The sequence below is a fragment of the Nilaparvata lugens genome, chromosome 1 (assembly GCF_014356525.2).
Source record: "Nilaparvata lugens isolate BPH chromosome 1, ASM1435652v1, whole genome shotgun sequence".
In the NCBI taxonomy this organism is placed as follows: domain Eukaryota; kingdom Metazoa; phylum Arthropoda; class Insecta; order Hemiptera; family Delphacidae; genus Nilaparvata; species Nilaparvata lugens.
The window spans coordinates 87,723,206-87,739,983 of NC_052504.1; the positions used below are offsets into that span (position 1 = coordinate 87,723,206).

Consider the following 16,778-nt stretch of genomic DNA (forward strand, 5'->3'; position numbering starts at 1 on the left):
AGCTCATAAGAAAACTGGACAATGCATGAATTTATAAAAAGTTACCATGCTAAAAGAGAATACTCATTTTTAGTGAGAATTTGTTTTCTACTTGAATTGTCCGCCCATTTAGGATCAAACTTTGTGGTTCCGATCATTAAAATTGATTTCAAATGTTCATCTGACAAGGAAGTATTTGGATTTAACAAACTTCATTTTTGAAAATATCTGCTCACACTTGTAGGTAGATCCAAAAAGAGAAAACAGCTCGAGCATGGTTTTTTATATTTTTAAAGTCTTTTTCTGGGAGAGAACTGTAAAATGGAAGCAGGTTATTACCTTCTTTGTAGCGTTCAAACAGGGACATGTACAGTCCGTGCAGACCATTTGCTGATATCTCACAATGGTTGATCGCTGCTTGTTTACAGCTAATTTTACACTTATTAAGAAATGGGTGGCTAGTAAGAGAAGAGTACTGAACTCACAGTTGTTGTCAAAAATGTGTATAGATATATATTTTTAAAAATCTGTTGCAATAACTCTCGGCGGGCCGGTTAAAATCCATCCGCCGGCCGGATGTGGCCATAAAGTATTATAAGATTGAAGACTTAGGTAATCACATAGTTATATAAGTTGTAACTACTTACGGTAATTAATCCTTGGCTTTAATTTAAAATGAGTCTATTATTTAGTAAGTACCTGCAGTATCCCTTTGGCCTCTCCATTATTAGTCTTGATTTTGTGTTTTTCTTCACCATCCTCTGATGCTCATCTACCTCAAGGCATTCTCCATGTCTTCCATCCTATGCGCTCTTGGTCTTCCTCTGAATCTTCTTCCTTTTTTATTAGTTCTGAACACTCTCTATGCGCTCCTTTTGAATCTTTCATTTCCTTCACACGCCCTGACTATGCCGTAATTACATAGCTTTTTAAAACGTGACACTACCTATATTACTATGGTGAATTTTTAAAATAGTGTATTTTATAGACACTTGTAATCAAAATACTGCAATTTCAACAACTTTTCAATAATTACCTATCTTTTCTGCTCTTTTTTAGAAGCTGATTCATTATTTGAAGTTATATGCAAATGCAACAACAGAAAGACACAACAAAACCAAAGAGCATAAATTAGAAGAAGCGAGTTCCTATGGTAAACTTATTTCAAATGAATAATATATGTTTTTCTTTAAAAAAATACTTTAAGACCACAATGGAATTTAGAATATCAACATTAATGAATTGAATGATTAGTATTTTTTATTGAACAGGAGAATCTATTTACAAGATGATTTTATGTTTCTTCAATGAAAACAAACAATTTTCAAGAAGCACAAGTTGATATTCATTTCATAGTCATGTTGCACCGTATGTTTTACAGTACACCACCTGTACTGTGATACAAGTACACCAGTAATCATGGTAAATCTCCATGAGTTTTGAAAAATCAAGATAAGAACTGGTTTAAATTTCAATATTTGAAGGCATACAAGATAAAAAATTTGTTTTCACTTAGTAATAAAGTAAGGAAATGTGGGAAAAATAAATTTATATATTCTGTCGAATTTCCATTGGAATAGGGTTCAAAAGTATCACAACTTATCATGATTCATTTTTTAAATAGACTACCGTACTGTACATAACTCACAATAGTTGAATACTGCTGTGTTTTATCCAAATAAATAATTAATTCGTTCTTGTGTTTGATTCATTGCTATTTAGTGGACGTTGGATGCCAAACATCATCATTTGATCAGTACTCTTCGACGTTCTGCTACAACGAGAATCTACCATCGTCCAGCACTTTTGGATTCCCAGTTACTGGTAAGTATTTATTTTATACTTAATAAGTACTGGTATACTGTGTTTGATCCATGGTCTAGTCTCTAGTGGATAGAGAGCTTGTGTAGCAGCCTAGAGATACCGGGTTCAAACCCACTAAACACCAAAGTCTTCGACCAGGTCATCTCCGTGTTATCGGATGGTCATGTTAACTATCGGTCCCGGCTGAAGTTTGACAGTCGTAAGACCCATCGACGGCTTCAATTATATATTCAGGTGAGGAGGAACATTCCCGCAAGGGACTCCCCACCAACAAAAGCCATACGCGAATTTATTTATTTTTACTGGTAATCTGATCACAGTGATCCTCACTATACTGAATCTCTAGTAAACTGAGTTTACTAGAGATTGATAAGTTAACAACCGAAACCGGTATTGATTTTTAATAGATCTGTCGTAGTACAATTTCTAGCATTTTTGTTCAGTATATGGATAACTAGCTCAAATACTAACAATCAATCCAAATTTAAAATTGTTTATTTTATTCTAATCTATATTCTTATATTGTGATTTGGTGTAGAAAATTGAAATGGACATAACATATGTATAATATTTGGACAATTTGGAACTAAATTAGGAAATTGAAAAAGTTTTGGGAAATAACCTGTTTTTTTCTTTTCCGATAATTGTATTGTTTGTGCTAACCTAATAAATAATAATAAATAAATACTATAATATCACCTTCACAACTACTCAGAAAGTAGTAATTAGTGAAAGTATAATTTTATAATTATAAAAAATGAAATGTTATGTATTATACAGCATGATATTTGTTATATTAAAATTTTAATGCAAAATGGTGAATATAGGTTGAGTGTCAAATGTCGACAGAAACACAAAAACGTTTAATAGAAAATTGCGCGTGACCTCTACCGTCCTTTTAATGGACTTATAATATTATAGCGCATATTTTAAATGAATTGAAATTTACAGCCTAAATAGATTTTTCTGCAACCTAAGCCTGATGCTATGACACTAATTTATTACATCATATTCTTGTATTGTAGATAGAGAAGTCAAACTACTGTCACAGCCTGATTCGATATCACAGCACTCAACTGATGGAACAGAAACCAGCCGTGTTGTAAGGATTCGAAACCCGGACCACGGCAAGATATGCGTCACTTCGTATGCGGCAGTGGACGGGGCAATAAACTTCCTCAAACTGACCGTCGAACTAAAAAGCCAAGGCGCCCCACACCGGCTCCTGCTCAGTCCAAGTGAGTCTCCTCTGCGCATGCTCACAAGCGTGTTCCATGTGGTGAGGGGCATTGAGGAGGTGATCCGGTGTGTGGTGGTCTTGAAACGCACCAAGGGCGACCACAACGGAGACCATCACAACTATGTTGTTGACCTGTTGAGCAGGGTTTGTGCTATTGATAGGCAGGTCAGAGATTGCGTCATTGAAAAGATCGAGTTACTTATGAAATCTGCGTCTTCTGATGAGGTAGGTTCGTTTCAAAATTCATCAAACTGCTGAAATTGAAATAATTCAAACATAATTAATTTACTAGTAGTTCTGCGAACAGTAGACCTCGCTCATGAATACAACTTTCAGATTAATGAGAAGGGCCATTATGGAAGTACAGTATATTGTGAAGATTTAGCAATGTCATCTATTATTTTTCCATTGAAAATGCTAGTGACAATGTTTCCAGGGACATCGGACTTATAAATTTCTTTCGAGGAAGTACCTTCACATCGTCCCCATATTTACAATATTAACCTATATTACAACTTTTTTAATAATTAATTATAAGATATTGGTCAACTGACGGAGAAATGGAATATGCAGTAGGCAATTTAGACGATGAATCGTCTCACAGACTAAATAAGATGGGTTTGTTGGTGTCAATGACAGGAGGTTGCTAATGATGGTTTTAATGAAAAGTGGTTCTTATGTTATGGCTTGTTATGCTATGCTCACAACTCGGTTCCCGATCACATCATACTAAAAGGAAAAACAAAAGCTAATAATTTTCCAAAAAACTATTTGTCTATGAAACAGGGAAATTTCGTTTTGAAAAAGTGAAAAAATTGTGCAGTCAAGTGAGACGTTTTCTACAAAACGTTGTTTGTTGTTTTTCTATTAAAATTGATAAATACAGCACATTTTAGAGCGGCACAAGTTCTATTATAAAAATATGGGCCAATTTTTTTACTTGCCATTTTGGGCAAGATTTACTCTTATCATATTGTAAATACAATTATCTTTCATTTTGAAAAGAATAAAAATTGCTGTATCTTGCAAAATAACGGCGCTAAATACGAAAAAGTAACTTTCTGGAAGGAGGTTGGTCTGCGGTTTTTCAAATTACAGAAAAACCGAAGGTCTTATAAAAATTCGTTACACATACGTTTCTGAGCCTTGCTTCAAAGAACTTGTATACCAAATTTCATACAAATCGGACAATAACTGCGTCTGTAACTGCGGTACAAACAAACAAACAGACAAAAGCCGATCGAGTCGAAACTAAGACCTCAGCTTCGCTTCGGTCAATAAATTTTGTTGATTGTGTAAATTAAATTCTAATTATGAACAAATTAGGTACATAATTTAGGAATTGCATACTTTGATAATCTCATCTCTATAATTCTTTGATAATCATTTTTCGGTACATAATTTTCATGGATACAACTCCTTGTTAGTTCATTCTTGATATTATTTCATGTTTAATCCTCATTAGCTTCCAATAAAAAGGTTTTTGTTTTAACTGCTTCTAAAATTGGAGCCTCCAAGCTCCTCTCCTAGTGCTTGAAGAAAATTGGCTTATAATGTTAAGTGAATACCCTCCTCTAACCTGAATTAGGGATGGAAGTGCAATATAAAAGTTTATGTGCCGGTTGCACAAAAGCCGGTTCAATTTTAACCATGCTTAATTCCACGAGAACCAATCAGAGAAGCCGTATTTTCAAAAACGCCTTCTCTGATTGGTTCTGTAAAGTTATAATCACGGTTAAAATTTAACCGGCTTTTGTGCAACCGGGCCTATAACTTCAGTTTCACCTAACAGCATGAATATTAGAGTATTAGGACGTGACCATATTAGGCATTTTCAGACGAGTCGGCAGGGGAGGAATTTCTCTCCGATTGGCTGATTATCAGCTGATTCACGAACGCCAACCCAATCAGCTAATATGAGAGCTTCCTGCCCTGCCAACTCGTCTGAAAACGCCTAATATGTCTCGTCTCGCCTTTACATACAAACACAAACTACTGCACATAAATACTATTCTTGATTGGTTTCTGGTGGATCCTTTACAATTTATACGAGCGTACTGTTTATCAAGAAGTTACAGGTGCTTTTTAGTTATTTCTGTTGAGTTGGTATGGTGATAAAAACTCTTTGTGTAAATAGTAAACTGTTTAAAATAGTTTGCATTATAAAGAGAAGTAGCACCATGGTAATAAATTCTCTTTCAACACTACTACTACTGTACATGAGAATGTAATATTATGTGAAGCACAAAAAGGAAACATAAAATTGATCTACATTAATTAATAAGCATAGATTGCTCAAATTTTTACTGTGTAATATTTCCCAAACCGGTAAAATACCATTGGGCTTTACTCTGTTGTATATCCATACTTTTTCACTGTTAAAATTGAACTTGAATTTTAAAAAACTTTTGAAGTGAAAATGCACTTACTTTTGTGTAGTGACGATCGTTTCGACCTGTTGTTGGTCATCATCAGACTGATAATGCATTATTATCCTGTTGATGATTTCATTTTTAAAATTTTAAAAAACTTTTGAAGTGAAATGAAGGGATAATATAATTATTTTGTAAATTTTTCATGCATGTAAACCTATGGGACAATAAAGAAGCTTCTAAATAGGCTACTGAACATTCTTGCAGCCGTAACATGAATGCGAAAACTTGAATATTCTATTTATAAAATAAATTTTATAAAGTCAAAAGTTTTTTAGTAATGGCGTTATTTTGTTTTGTTACAGGAAGACATCTGGTGTTTATCCCTGTTAATACAATATTTGTGTGAGAAAAATAGAGACATGTGTTTTAAATTAGTGAAAATGTTAGTAAGACTGTTTTCTCTTGAAATTGAGAGTCACGTCAAGAAGTCGGAACATTGGGAAGTCCAGTCTGTTTACAGTTTTTGTATTCTAAATACTATTAAAACTGTAGTGAGGTTTCTCAAAAATCAATTGGAAAATGCCACTGAAAAAGACAATTATTCAACGCTGGACCGGTTCATGACATTAAAAAGTGATTTAGCTAAATCCTTCACACAGCTCGAAGCAAATCAAAATCAACAAGAATCACCATCTCTTAATTTTTCTAATCATAATCTGTGTCTAATTTCTTACATCTTTCAAGACATTCTGAAGCACACGCAAGATTGCATATCCTTGATAGAGGAGAGAGCCTTGTCGTAGAAAATAATTGAACTTCAATTTATTAATTTTCAATAAATATTGGTAGATTTTTTGTATAATTTTTAATGCATTCTTTACATTCAATATTGCTTACAATTATTATTTACATTCCCTTAAAGATCACAGTTCATAAATTATACTTAGCCTATTGTACATTTTCAGTAAAAGTTTTACGCAACTTTCCAATATCTTGTTCTTTTGTAGAAATTGAAAGTGATATGATAACTTACTAAGTCCATAAATTATACTTACTGTAAATTTTCAGTACAATATAAAAGTTTATGTGCCGGTTGCACAAAAGCCGGTTCAATTTTAACCATGCTTAATTCCACGAGAACCAATCAGAGAAGCCGTATTTTCAAAAACGCCTTCTCTGATTGGTTCTCGTAAAGTTATAATCACGGTTAAAATTTAACCGGCTTTTGTGCAACCGGGCCTATAACTTCAGTTTCACCTAACAGCATGAATATTAGAGTATTAGGACGTGACCATATTAGGCATTTTCAGACGAGTCGGCAGGGGAGGAATCTCTCTCCGATTGGCTGATTATCAGCTGATTCACGAACGCCAACCCAATCAGCTAATATGAGAGCTTCCTGCCCTGCCAACTCGTCTGAATACGCCTAATATGTCTCGTCTCGCCTTTACATACAAACACAAACTACTGCACATAAATACTATTCTTGATTGGTTTCTGGTGGATCCTTTACAATTTATACGAGCGTACTATTTATCAAGGAGTTACAGGTGCTTTTTAGTTATTTCTGTTGAGTTGGTATGGTGATAAAAACTCTTTGTGTAAATAGTAAACTGTTTAAAATAGTTTGCATTATAAGAGAAGTAGCACCATGGTAATAAAATTATCTTTCAACACTACTACTACTGTACATGAGAATGTAATATTATGTGAAGCACAAAGAGGAAACATAAAATTGATCTACATTAATTAATAAGCATAGATTGCTCAAATTTTTACTGTGTAATATTTCCCAAACCGGTAAAATACCATTGGGCTTTACTCTGTTGTATATCCATACTTTTTCACTGTTAAAATTAAACTTGAATTTTAAAAAACTTTTGAAGTGAAAATGCACTTACTTTTGTGTAGTGACGATCGTTTCGACCTGTTGTTGGCCATCATCAGACTGATAATGCATTATTATCCTGTTGATGATGACCAACAACAGGTCGAAACGATCGTCACTACACAAAAGTAAGTGCATTTTCACTTTCATTTTCATTTTCATCAGTCTGATGATGACCAACAACAGGTCGAAACGATCGTCACTACACAAAAGTAAGTGCATTTTCACTTTCATTTTCATTTTCATCAGTCTGATGATGACCAACAACAGGTCGAAACGATCGTCACTACACAAAAGTAAGTGCATTTTCACTTCAAAAGTTTTTTAAAATTCAAGTTTAATTTGGGCTTTAATGTTCCTGAAGGATAATATAATCATTTTGTGAATTTTTCATGCATGTAAACGTACGGGACAATAAAGAAGCTTCTAAATAGGCTACTGAACATTCTTGCAGCCGTCACATGAATGCGAAAACTTGAATATTCTATTTATAAAATAGATTTTATAAAGTCAACATTTTATTAGTAATGGCGTTATTTTGTTTTGTTACAGGAAGACATCTGGTGTTTATCCTTGTTAATACAATATTTGTGTGAGAAAAATAGAGAAATGTGCTTTAAATTAGTGAAAATGTTAGTGAGACTGTTTTCTCTTGAAATTGAGAGTCATGTCAAGAAGTCGGAACATTGGGAAGTCCAGTCTGTTTACAGTTTTTGTATTCTAAATACTATTAAAACTGTAGTGAGGTTTCTCAAAAATCAATTGGAAAATGCCACTGAAAAAGACAATTATTCAACGCTGGACCGGTTCATGACATTAAAAAGTGATTTAGCTAAATCCTTCACACAGCTCGAAGCAAATCAAAATCAACAAGAATCACCATCTCTTAATTTTTCTAATCATAATCTGTGTCTAATTTCTTACATCTTTCAAGACATTCTGAAGCTCACACAAGATTGTATATCCTTGATAGAGGAGAGAGCTTTGTCGTAGAAAATAATTGAACTTCAATTTATTAATTTTCAATAAATATTGGTAGATTTTTTGTATAATTTTTAATGCATTCTTTACATTCAATATTGCTTACAATTATTATTTACATTCCCTTAAAGATCACAGTTCATAAATTATACTTAGCCTATTGTACATTTTCAGTAAAAGTTTTACGCTACTTTCCAAGATCTTGTTCTTTTGTAGAAATTGAAAGTGATATGATAACTTACTAAGTCCATAAATTATACTTACTGTAAATTTTCAGTACAATTTAAAATTTTACCTAACATTCCAAGATCTTTCTCTTTTGTAAAAATTAAAAAGTAGTATAACTTATTAACAGTAGCTTTAAATTTACACTATAGGAACAGAGATGTAGAATTTATTCATATCTCTATCATTTCACTTCAACAGTAGATTATTTACAGCTACAGAAAATTGTATTTGAAGATTTTGTGATATGTCAGTACAATATAAACGTATAGAAAATTAATATTATTTCTGAATATTGAAGGCACATGAGTATTCTAAGAATAAGCACCAGATAAGGCATGCAGAAGACTTAATTTCAAAAATTGAGTTTAAATTTAAAAAAGTAAGTTTTTAATACTGCAATTAAAAAAAAATATTTCTCCTGATCAACAGGTTTTGGTTCACAAACTGACATTTTTTTAAACTTTTAATTAAATATTTGCTTTGAGTTTCACAGCAACTAATAAACTATTTATTAGAATAATTTTAGTGATGGTTATTTTATATTGTGTTTGAAATAGCAAGACGTTAGGACGTTTGATTCCGATTTTTAACCCATTCTTTCGACTACGATGTTGGTCATCTCTTCTCCCTGCACCTCGAAAGATAATTACTTCCAATTTACCACACATTGAAGTACTGTAATTTCTTATGTAAGTAGTTTCAATAAGTATAACTAAAATTACTCACGTTATGTTACGGTATTTAAGAATAATTTGAAATTGTTTTGGTAACAATATTTTTATTTTATAATTTATTCTATATCTTCCACATCACTACTAAAAATCAAGTGGAACCAAAGTCCCGATTTCCATTCCGTTTTGGTTGTTTTCATACTTACCGATTGTTGGCCGACACTCAAAATTATCCTCTGTTTGGCTCTAATTCTCACCAATAGCTGTTTCTCAACCAATGGCCGTTTTCACACTTACCGATTGTCAGTATAAAGGGCAGAAATTGTGCCCTTAGATTGGCTGATTCTCATAAACAGCTGATTCTCAGCCAATCAAAGGACATTCTAGGTTCTGCCGATAATCGGTTAGTTTGAAACAGCCAATCGGAGTATAATTCAGAGTGTATAGCCGACAATCGGTAAATGTGAAAACGGCAATTACTCTATCGTCAACAACATTCAACTCTTATGCTCAAAGAAAACAATTATTTCTTTATCTCTCACTTGAAGTGAATTTTGAAGAAGCCACTTGTCAAATACTCATCTTCCTCACATATATATAAAAAACAAATTAAGTATTGGTATTGATAAAAATGTATACAGTAATAATTATATGTTTAATAGGCACTACATAGACGTTGTCCTACTAACGATATTATACAATTATATGAACAATTGAATCTCGTTGTTGATATAAAATTCAATTGAATACGCATGGTATACATAATAATTTGAATTTTTGTAAATAAAATAATCTATCAATAATAATATACTACTCTAGTATAAGATGATCACAGCGCTTATTTGTATTATATTTACAGTAAAATACTATTTGATGCGTATAAAAATACTAAGAAAGTTTAAGTCACTTTTTTGTCTGGCCGACAATTAAACTTGATAAAAATTTGAGCAACCTGCTTGTACTGTAACAGTAGGCTACATTTTGTCTTATTCAAGTTTGTAAATTTCTCTTATGTCTAAATTTTAGCCTATAGACTTTATCTTCTGTTTTATAGAGAACAGAATATTTAAAATTAAGTTCCCTTCTGTATGAATAGGATAATACACAATACTGTATCCGATTTCTATCTTAATAATATAATTTCACCTTTCAAATTTTAATAAATTTCTATTTCCTTCTACAAAATATCATTGGCATTCTTTTATTACCCTTAGAGGGTACTTAGGGGTTGTAACTCGAATATTTTAAATGTAAACACCCATTGTTTGGTACATCATTTTAAAGGCCTTTTGAAAACAAGGTAGATAACATCAATAAAAATCTTCTATGATACTTGTACCCAAAATGGCGGCTGATTGAAGTTTTAGTTTTTAAAGTAATGAGGGGTTGTAACTCAAATATTTAAAATTTAAATACCCATTGTATGATACATCATTTTGAAGACCTTTTCAAAACAGGAAATATGACATTAATAAACATGTTCTATGATAGTCTTATACAAAATGGCGGCTGATTCAAGTTTTAGTTTTTAAAGGAATAATTGATAAAGTTCAATCAGCTTCCATTTTGGATAAAAGTATCATAGAACATTTCTATTGTGATATTCTTGTTTTAAAAAGGCCTTCAAAATGATGTATCACACAATGGGCGTTTACATTCAAAATATTAGAGTTACAACTCGTCATTACTTTAAAAACAATTATCATAGAACATTTTAATTCATGTCATTTTCCTAGTTTTAAAAAGGTCTTTAAAATGATGTACCAAACAATGGGTGTTTACATTTAAAATATTCGAGTTACAACCCCTAAGTCACCCCCTTGTGAGGGGTTGAAATTCAGATGTAAGTCAAAAGGGAGAATATTTTAACAATAACTTATCCTGAAAGTTACAGTATTATATCTACAACTGTCTCCAACTTATTGAGAGGTTCCCATACATATCACTCACTCTGTATAATTGTCAAAGATAGCCTACAAACTAGACTTGAATGAGCATCACCCTCACAAAAGAATTACCTTATTGTCCTTCATACGATTTTATTCTGTAGAAAAATATTACTATTTTGGTAAACACTCGCAAATATTTACAGTTTGTACACAATAGTCGACATTACTTATAATTATTAAAGGTATTTCATTTCACGTGAAGATATAATAAATTATTCTAGTAACTGCTGCATATTCACAGTCACACATTTGCATACAGTCTATATTGTTCGGGTTCAGTCCTACACCTACTACACTTGATACTATTAGAAATTTTAAGGTTACTTCATACCTAGCTTACCGTAGCTATAGTGCGGTCCACGTTATAATGACAGTATTTGATCAACTTTGGTTTTGCTATCCTTGTCTATCATTCGACAAAGCCGGTGGTACTATCCTTTTCAAGGTCCACAATGATGACAATTATGTATTTGACGGTGTAGAAATATAATTAATTAATGCAGAGAATCGGCATCGCTATTCTTCTATCTTTATCCGCTGCCATTATAACGTAGACCACACTATAGAAATACGTTTTCGGAAGACGTAGCCGACGTATTTCCTGATTTTCATCAATCTGTCAATTTCGCACCAGCTTAGCGATAATTTGACATTAGGAGATATAAAGGTTACGTCTTTGACGTATTTCTAGCTAGGCTACGGTAGGTGTGGAGACACCTTTATAGAAACCTAACCAAAAATTACGAGGAACAAATTTCAATGCTTTGAGCTACTAACGGCTGACAATGCAAATGGGGACATCATGAGGCTTGAGAGAAGTAAGCATCACCATAGAGAATAGATAGCATCTCATAGATATCTCATGGTATAGGTATTTTATATTCCGAATTTCAAGCCGATTTTTTGTTAATTCAAGCAGATTACTGTCGAATACTGTCTATTATTACTATTTTGGCCGAGTGAGAGTGTAGGCCTACGAACGGGACAATATGAGAGACTACCAGCGTCACATAGCTTCACGAAAAAGAACTACTATAGTGAGGTCCACATTATAATGATAGTGGATAAAGATAGGAGAATATAGGAGAACGGCATTTCCGTTTGTCTGCCTCGATTAATTACATTTCTACATTGTTAAAAACGAACTTCGCAACGTTGCGGAGCCAGAAAAAGATAGTGTTATCTGTTTTGTCGAATGATAGACAAGGATAGCAACACCAATGTTAATCAAATACTGTCATTATAACGTGGACCTCACTATAGGACTATCATCGGCTTGAGTTAACAATGAAATTTGGAGCATAAACGCCCTATACCATGGGATATCTTATGCTACCTTTTCTCTATTGCATTACCCTCTACAATCAATCTTTTCTCTATTGCATTACCCTCTACAATCAATCTTTTCTCTATTGCATTACCCTCTACAATCAATCTTTTCTCTATTGCATTACCCTCTACAATCAACCAACTACTTACAAATTCTACTTAAAAAGGGTTGGGTTTTTGATTTTGGCATTATAGTTGACAGACCGCCCACTGGATCGCTGAAGCAGGACTTCTAAAGGTGCGTACAGACTTTCGCTCTGCTCCGCAACCAAACGTCACTCGAGCAGATCGATTGATGATCGACCGGGGAGCAAGAGTGGAACGCGAGAAGAGCTAACATCTCCCGTAACGTTCATGATCGGTGCGACTGCAGAGCGGGGGCGGAGCGATGGAGGAACGAGGGCGGAGCTTGCGCGGAGCGGGTTGGAGGCGCGTATATCTGTACGCAGCTTTATACACTAACGGACTTGAGCCTAGAGAAAAATAGTTTCTTGGAGGTACTGGCTGAAGGCTGTTCCCCATTTGGATTTGCAGCCTCACGATTCGAACTAACTAATTCAGTCACAAAAATCTATTCAGTGCAATCCATCACTATTTCACGTGACACTCTTAAAAACCGTTAGAAAACACACAACAGCCAAGAGCAACACATTTCTGTGCAGTGTTGTAGAAGCATTGATGGCCGATTTGCGGCCGTTTCTGTACTCGTCACCGAAGTCGATCTCGTTGTCTACGACGGCCGCCCTGGAGTCAGCGTCGGCCGACGGCAGATAGTCGCCGCACGTGGGGAACTTAGGGGGCACGGGGGGCATCTCGGTGTGCTCGCCCACCTGGAATATCATCGCCATGCCAACCTCCACGTGGAACTCCAGGTGGCAGTGGAACAGCCAGTAGCCTGTCAACAGAAGACCCGTTATTTTTCTATACATTAACAATGAGTATAGAGTGAACTTTAAAGTTGTTGAAAAGTATTGCATGCAAATAAATATCTTTTAAGCTCCACTATGTTGTGAGACATTAATTTCAACTATGTCTAATTGCACATGTACGATTTTTTGCCGTCCTTATAAACTCTATTACATTGAACAAACCTTGGCAAACAGATGATGTGTTCGCCAAATTCCGTTCAATCTGATAGGATTTGATAGAATAGCAGTATAGTACCCTTTTTTGAAATTAATATAAAATAATAGATACAAACACAAATTAAAGCTACTAGTTTCAATGTTCCACATCATTTTGAGGTTTTAAAAATAAATTTCAAATTCTGGTAGGATTTATATGGACGGAAAAAAATCCAAACGTCCAAAAATCGGTGTGTGTGTGTGTGTGTGAGTGTAAATGGCTTAAGTTAAGGGTCAAACCATAATGTAGCGGTGAAGGTAGAGGATAGCAGAGGAAATATTGAGAGTTAAACCATCTAGTCAAGTGGGTTTGTCTTGGCTTCACTACATTTATTGCCCACTTTTTAACACTCTCAGCTACTTTCTCGACTATCCTCTACCTTCAACGCTCATGTCTTACATGGTTGCATTTAACATAACGTGTTTTATTCCGTGTTTAAACAAACAGCTGGTCTATCACCGTTTAAACCGAGATTGTGCATCCACAGAGTTCAAACCAACAGCTGATCTATCATCGTTCAAACCGATATGGTGCATATGGACCTGAGAGTTTAAACCAATAGCTGATCTATTGCTGTTTAAACCGAGATCATCCTCATAGTTTAAACTAACAGCTGATACATCTCCCTTCAAACTGAAAATTTAAGCCCTTTAAGCTGATACTCAAGATACTGAGATCTTAAAGAATCGTCAACTATCAACCAACTCACCAGGATTAGTGGCATGGAATCGTATAATGGTGTATCCGCCATCAGGCACCGTGACAGTGTCCTTGAGTGGCGCCGATGTGAGCTTCCTCTTCAGTCGGCCGGCCTTGTCCAGTGAGCGCACTTGCTGTAGCGTGGTCTCCTCTCCCAGTCGGTCCATGCCTACCACTCGGAATGCATGGCCATGCAAGTGGAACGGGTGGTTAGCGTTGTATGTATGGCCTGAGGGGAGAAACAACAAAAACCGATAAATTAATTTCAGTCAAACAAAATGATACTTTAAAGCGGAATACAAATACTCGTAATACGTCAGAGGCAAGTTCCAACATAACAACATCAGACTCCATAACATCAAAAATCGATAAATTAATTTCAGTCAAACAAAATGATACTTTAAAGCGGAATACAAAATACTCGTAATACGTCAGAGACAAGTTCCGACATATTAATATCAGAGTCCGTCTCCGGTACAGTGAGAATATTCTTCCCTCAGTCCTAATGAGACTATTCATACAGTACTCGCTCAGTTGTGCGAAAGTTCAATCTTTCCATGCAAGCCTGTATGATTGGATTGTGGATATATTCAAACTGACAACTCAGCGACGACTGTGTTGTCAAATTTAATACATCCTATCCTATGGGCTTGCATGGAAAGATTGAAATTACGCACAATTTGGCAACAAGGATATTTTATCCAAGTCTCAATTTATTTCATAAATACTATAAGCTATAACAGAGTATAAAGAGAACAACAGGATAAATTGAAAGCAATAAATTTCCAATTTCAAATCTAACTTGAAGGAAGCAAGTCCATCTTTCTCCTGTAAGACCATATTCAAAGCACTCTACGTACAGTTCCAGCGTTATACTTTCTTGAAGTTGTTTCGTTTGTGTTCAAAAACAAAAATATTTTTAATGTTAACTGAATTTGTCATACTTATGAAACACGAGGTAAAAATACAGGATTATTCCAGTTCCCTATCCATAGACTGACTCTTCTCGAAAAGGGATTCAGGACTCAAGTGTTTTAATTGCATTCCAGAGGATATAAGGCTGTGTAGCAGCTATAGTTATTCTATCAAAGATAATTGGGACGCTTGTAGAAGCTTGTCCTTATACCATTGAGCGGAGTGTTTTAGAGCATTTATGTGACTCCATTCTTGAAATGACATGTACGCCACTTGAGCACTGCACAGAATGTGTGGCTTCACAAAACAAAAATGTAATAATAATTACCTTGAAGCATAGGCGCTTCAGAAAAATGCGAAGTGTTTAGAGCTCAGCTTTTACTTTTTCCCACCTCAACATAGGAACATATAATAAGTTGTTCAAGAGGCCACAACCCAAAAAAAACCTAACTATCTCATAATATCTTAAATATGATCATAAAATACTATTTCTGAATAATAATCCAACTTAGATTATTTACAGAACAAATAATAACAAAATGTCTCTCACACACTCACCTTCATCAATGAGAATGAGCTCGACAACATCGCCGAGTGGTATTTTGATGACATTGGTGCAGTGACACGACTGACTGGTGCAGTTGTTGAGCTTGCTGTGATCGCAGAACATGTCCTTGTTGATGTCATCTCGTTGCGACAACAGTGGTTCGGAAGGCATGTGCATAGACACACGGTTGAACTGCGGCGTGTAAACTCGCTCCTTCTTATTCTGAACTGTAATTGAACAATGGAATAACAAATTAACTACAATTGAACACATCATGTGAAAAAGTCCTGTTTTATATATTCATGTTGTATTGTGGTATTGACTAAACTTGCAGGTAATCTAATGTCTATTATCTAGTCTATAGTATAATCCCAATTGTTTTGTGATTATTAGCTCTTGATAATATAGCCTATTTAGCTGACGATGTCCATGTGTTAGTAAAAATACAATAAAGAATGATCATTAGCTACTCTAAGCATACTCAATCTACTAATAAATTATCACAGTAACTTAATGGTAGAAGAGCAATAAACTTTATGCTACAAACTGTTTCTCACATGGATTTGAACAATAAGTCCACATCAGAATTAGCCTAGACTTCAATATTCTACTAGAGCACAAGTATCAAGTTAAACTATCATGAATAGTTAAATTCAGCACATGCCATTCAATAGGCACACGCCGACTAAATCAATCTTAGCTTTATTATCGTGTTATCGGATGGGCATATTTTTATTGTCGGTCCCGGCTGAAGTATGACATTTGTGAGACCCATTGAAGTGGGACCTTCCCATAAGGGACTCCCCACCAACAAAAGCCATACGACTTTAATTTAATAAGATGAAATATGAAGGTGTACAGATATTGGTATTTTAGTATTTAGTATTAGTATTTATTTTAGTATTAGTATTTTTTTAAGAAACAAAATCGGTTGCAGTAGTACCGGAGATCGAACAAGAATTTAGAAATATACAGCTAACCACTAAAAATCATTAATATTTCTATCAATGATGATGACTTTCCACAGT

General features: G+C 34.4%; 2 protein-coding genes across 7 annotated transcripts in view; one reads left to right on the plus strand and one right to left on the minus strand.

Moving 5' to 3' along the window:
* Positions 1–1,042: 1,042 nt before the first annotated feature.
* LOC111050544 lies at positions 1,043–6,479 on the plus strand. Its single transcript, XM_039419516.1, has 5 exons — positions 1,043–1,132; positions 1,702–1,801; positions 2,101–2,108; positions 2,829–3,268; positions 5,781–6,479. The coding sequence occupies exons 4-5, from the start codon at positions 3,059–3,061 to the stop codon at positions 6,219–6,221; spliced, it is 651 nt and encodes a 216-aa protein (XP_039275450.1). The 5' UTR covers positions 1,043–1,132; positions 1,702–1,801; positions 2,101–2,108; positions 2,829–3,058; the 3' UTR covers positions 6,222–6,479.
* Positions 6,480–8,289: 1,810 nt separating this feature from the next.
* LOC111060097 (laccase) overlaps positions 8,290–16,778 on the minus strand; it is a 63,014-nt gene continuing 54,525 nt past the window's right edge. For 4 of the 6 annotated variants that reach the window (XM_039419512.1, XM_039419515.1, XM_039419513.1 and 1 more), the window contains 3 exons: positions 15,762–15,977; positions 14,299–14,517; positions 13,061–13,359 (listed from right to left, as the gene is read on the minus strand). In XM_039419512.1, the coding sequence (XP_039275446.1) occupies positions 13,061–13,359; positions 14,299–14,517; positions 15,762–15,977 (734 nt within the window). Of the gene's footprint in view, positions 13,360–14,298; positions 14,518–15,761; positions 15,978–16,778 lie in introns of all 6 variants that reach the window. The other 2 variants (XM_039419511.1, XM_039419510.1) reach the window with 1 other exon arrangement.

Coding starts and splice junctions, on each gene's coding strand:
- LOC111050544 (XM_039419516.1), top strand. CDS start 3,059: ATGCTCACAAGCGTGTTCCATGTGGTGAGGGGCATTGAGGAGGTGATC. Junction 3,269..5,780: donor AATCTGCGTCTTCTGATGAG/GTAGGTTCGTTT, acceptor GTTTTGTTACAG/GAAGACATCTGGTGTTTATC.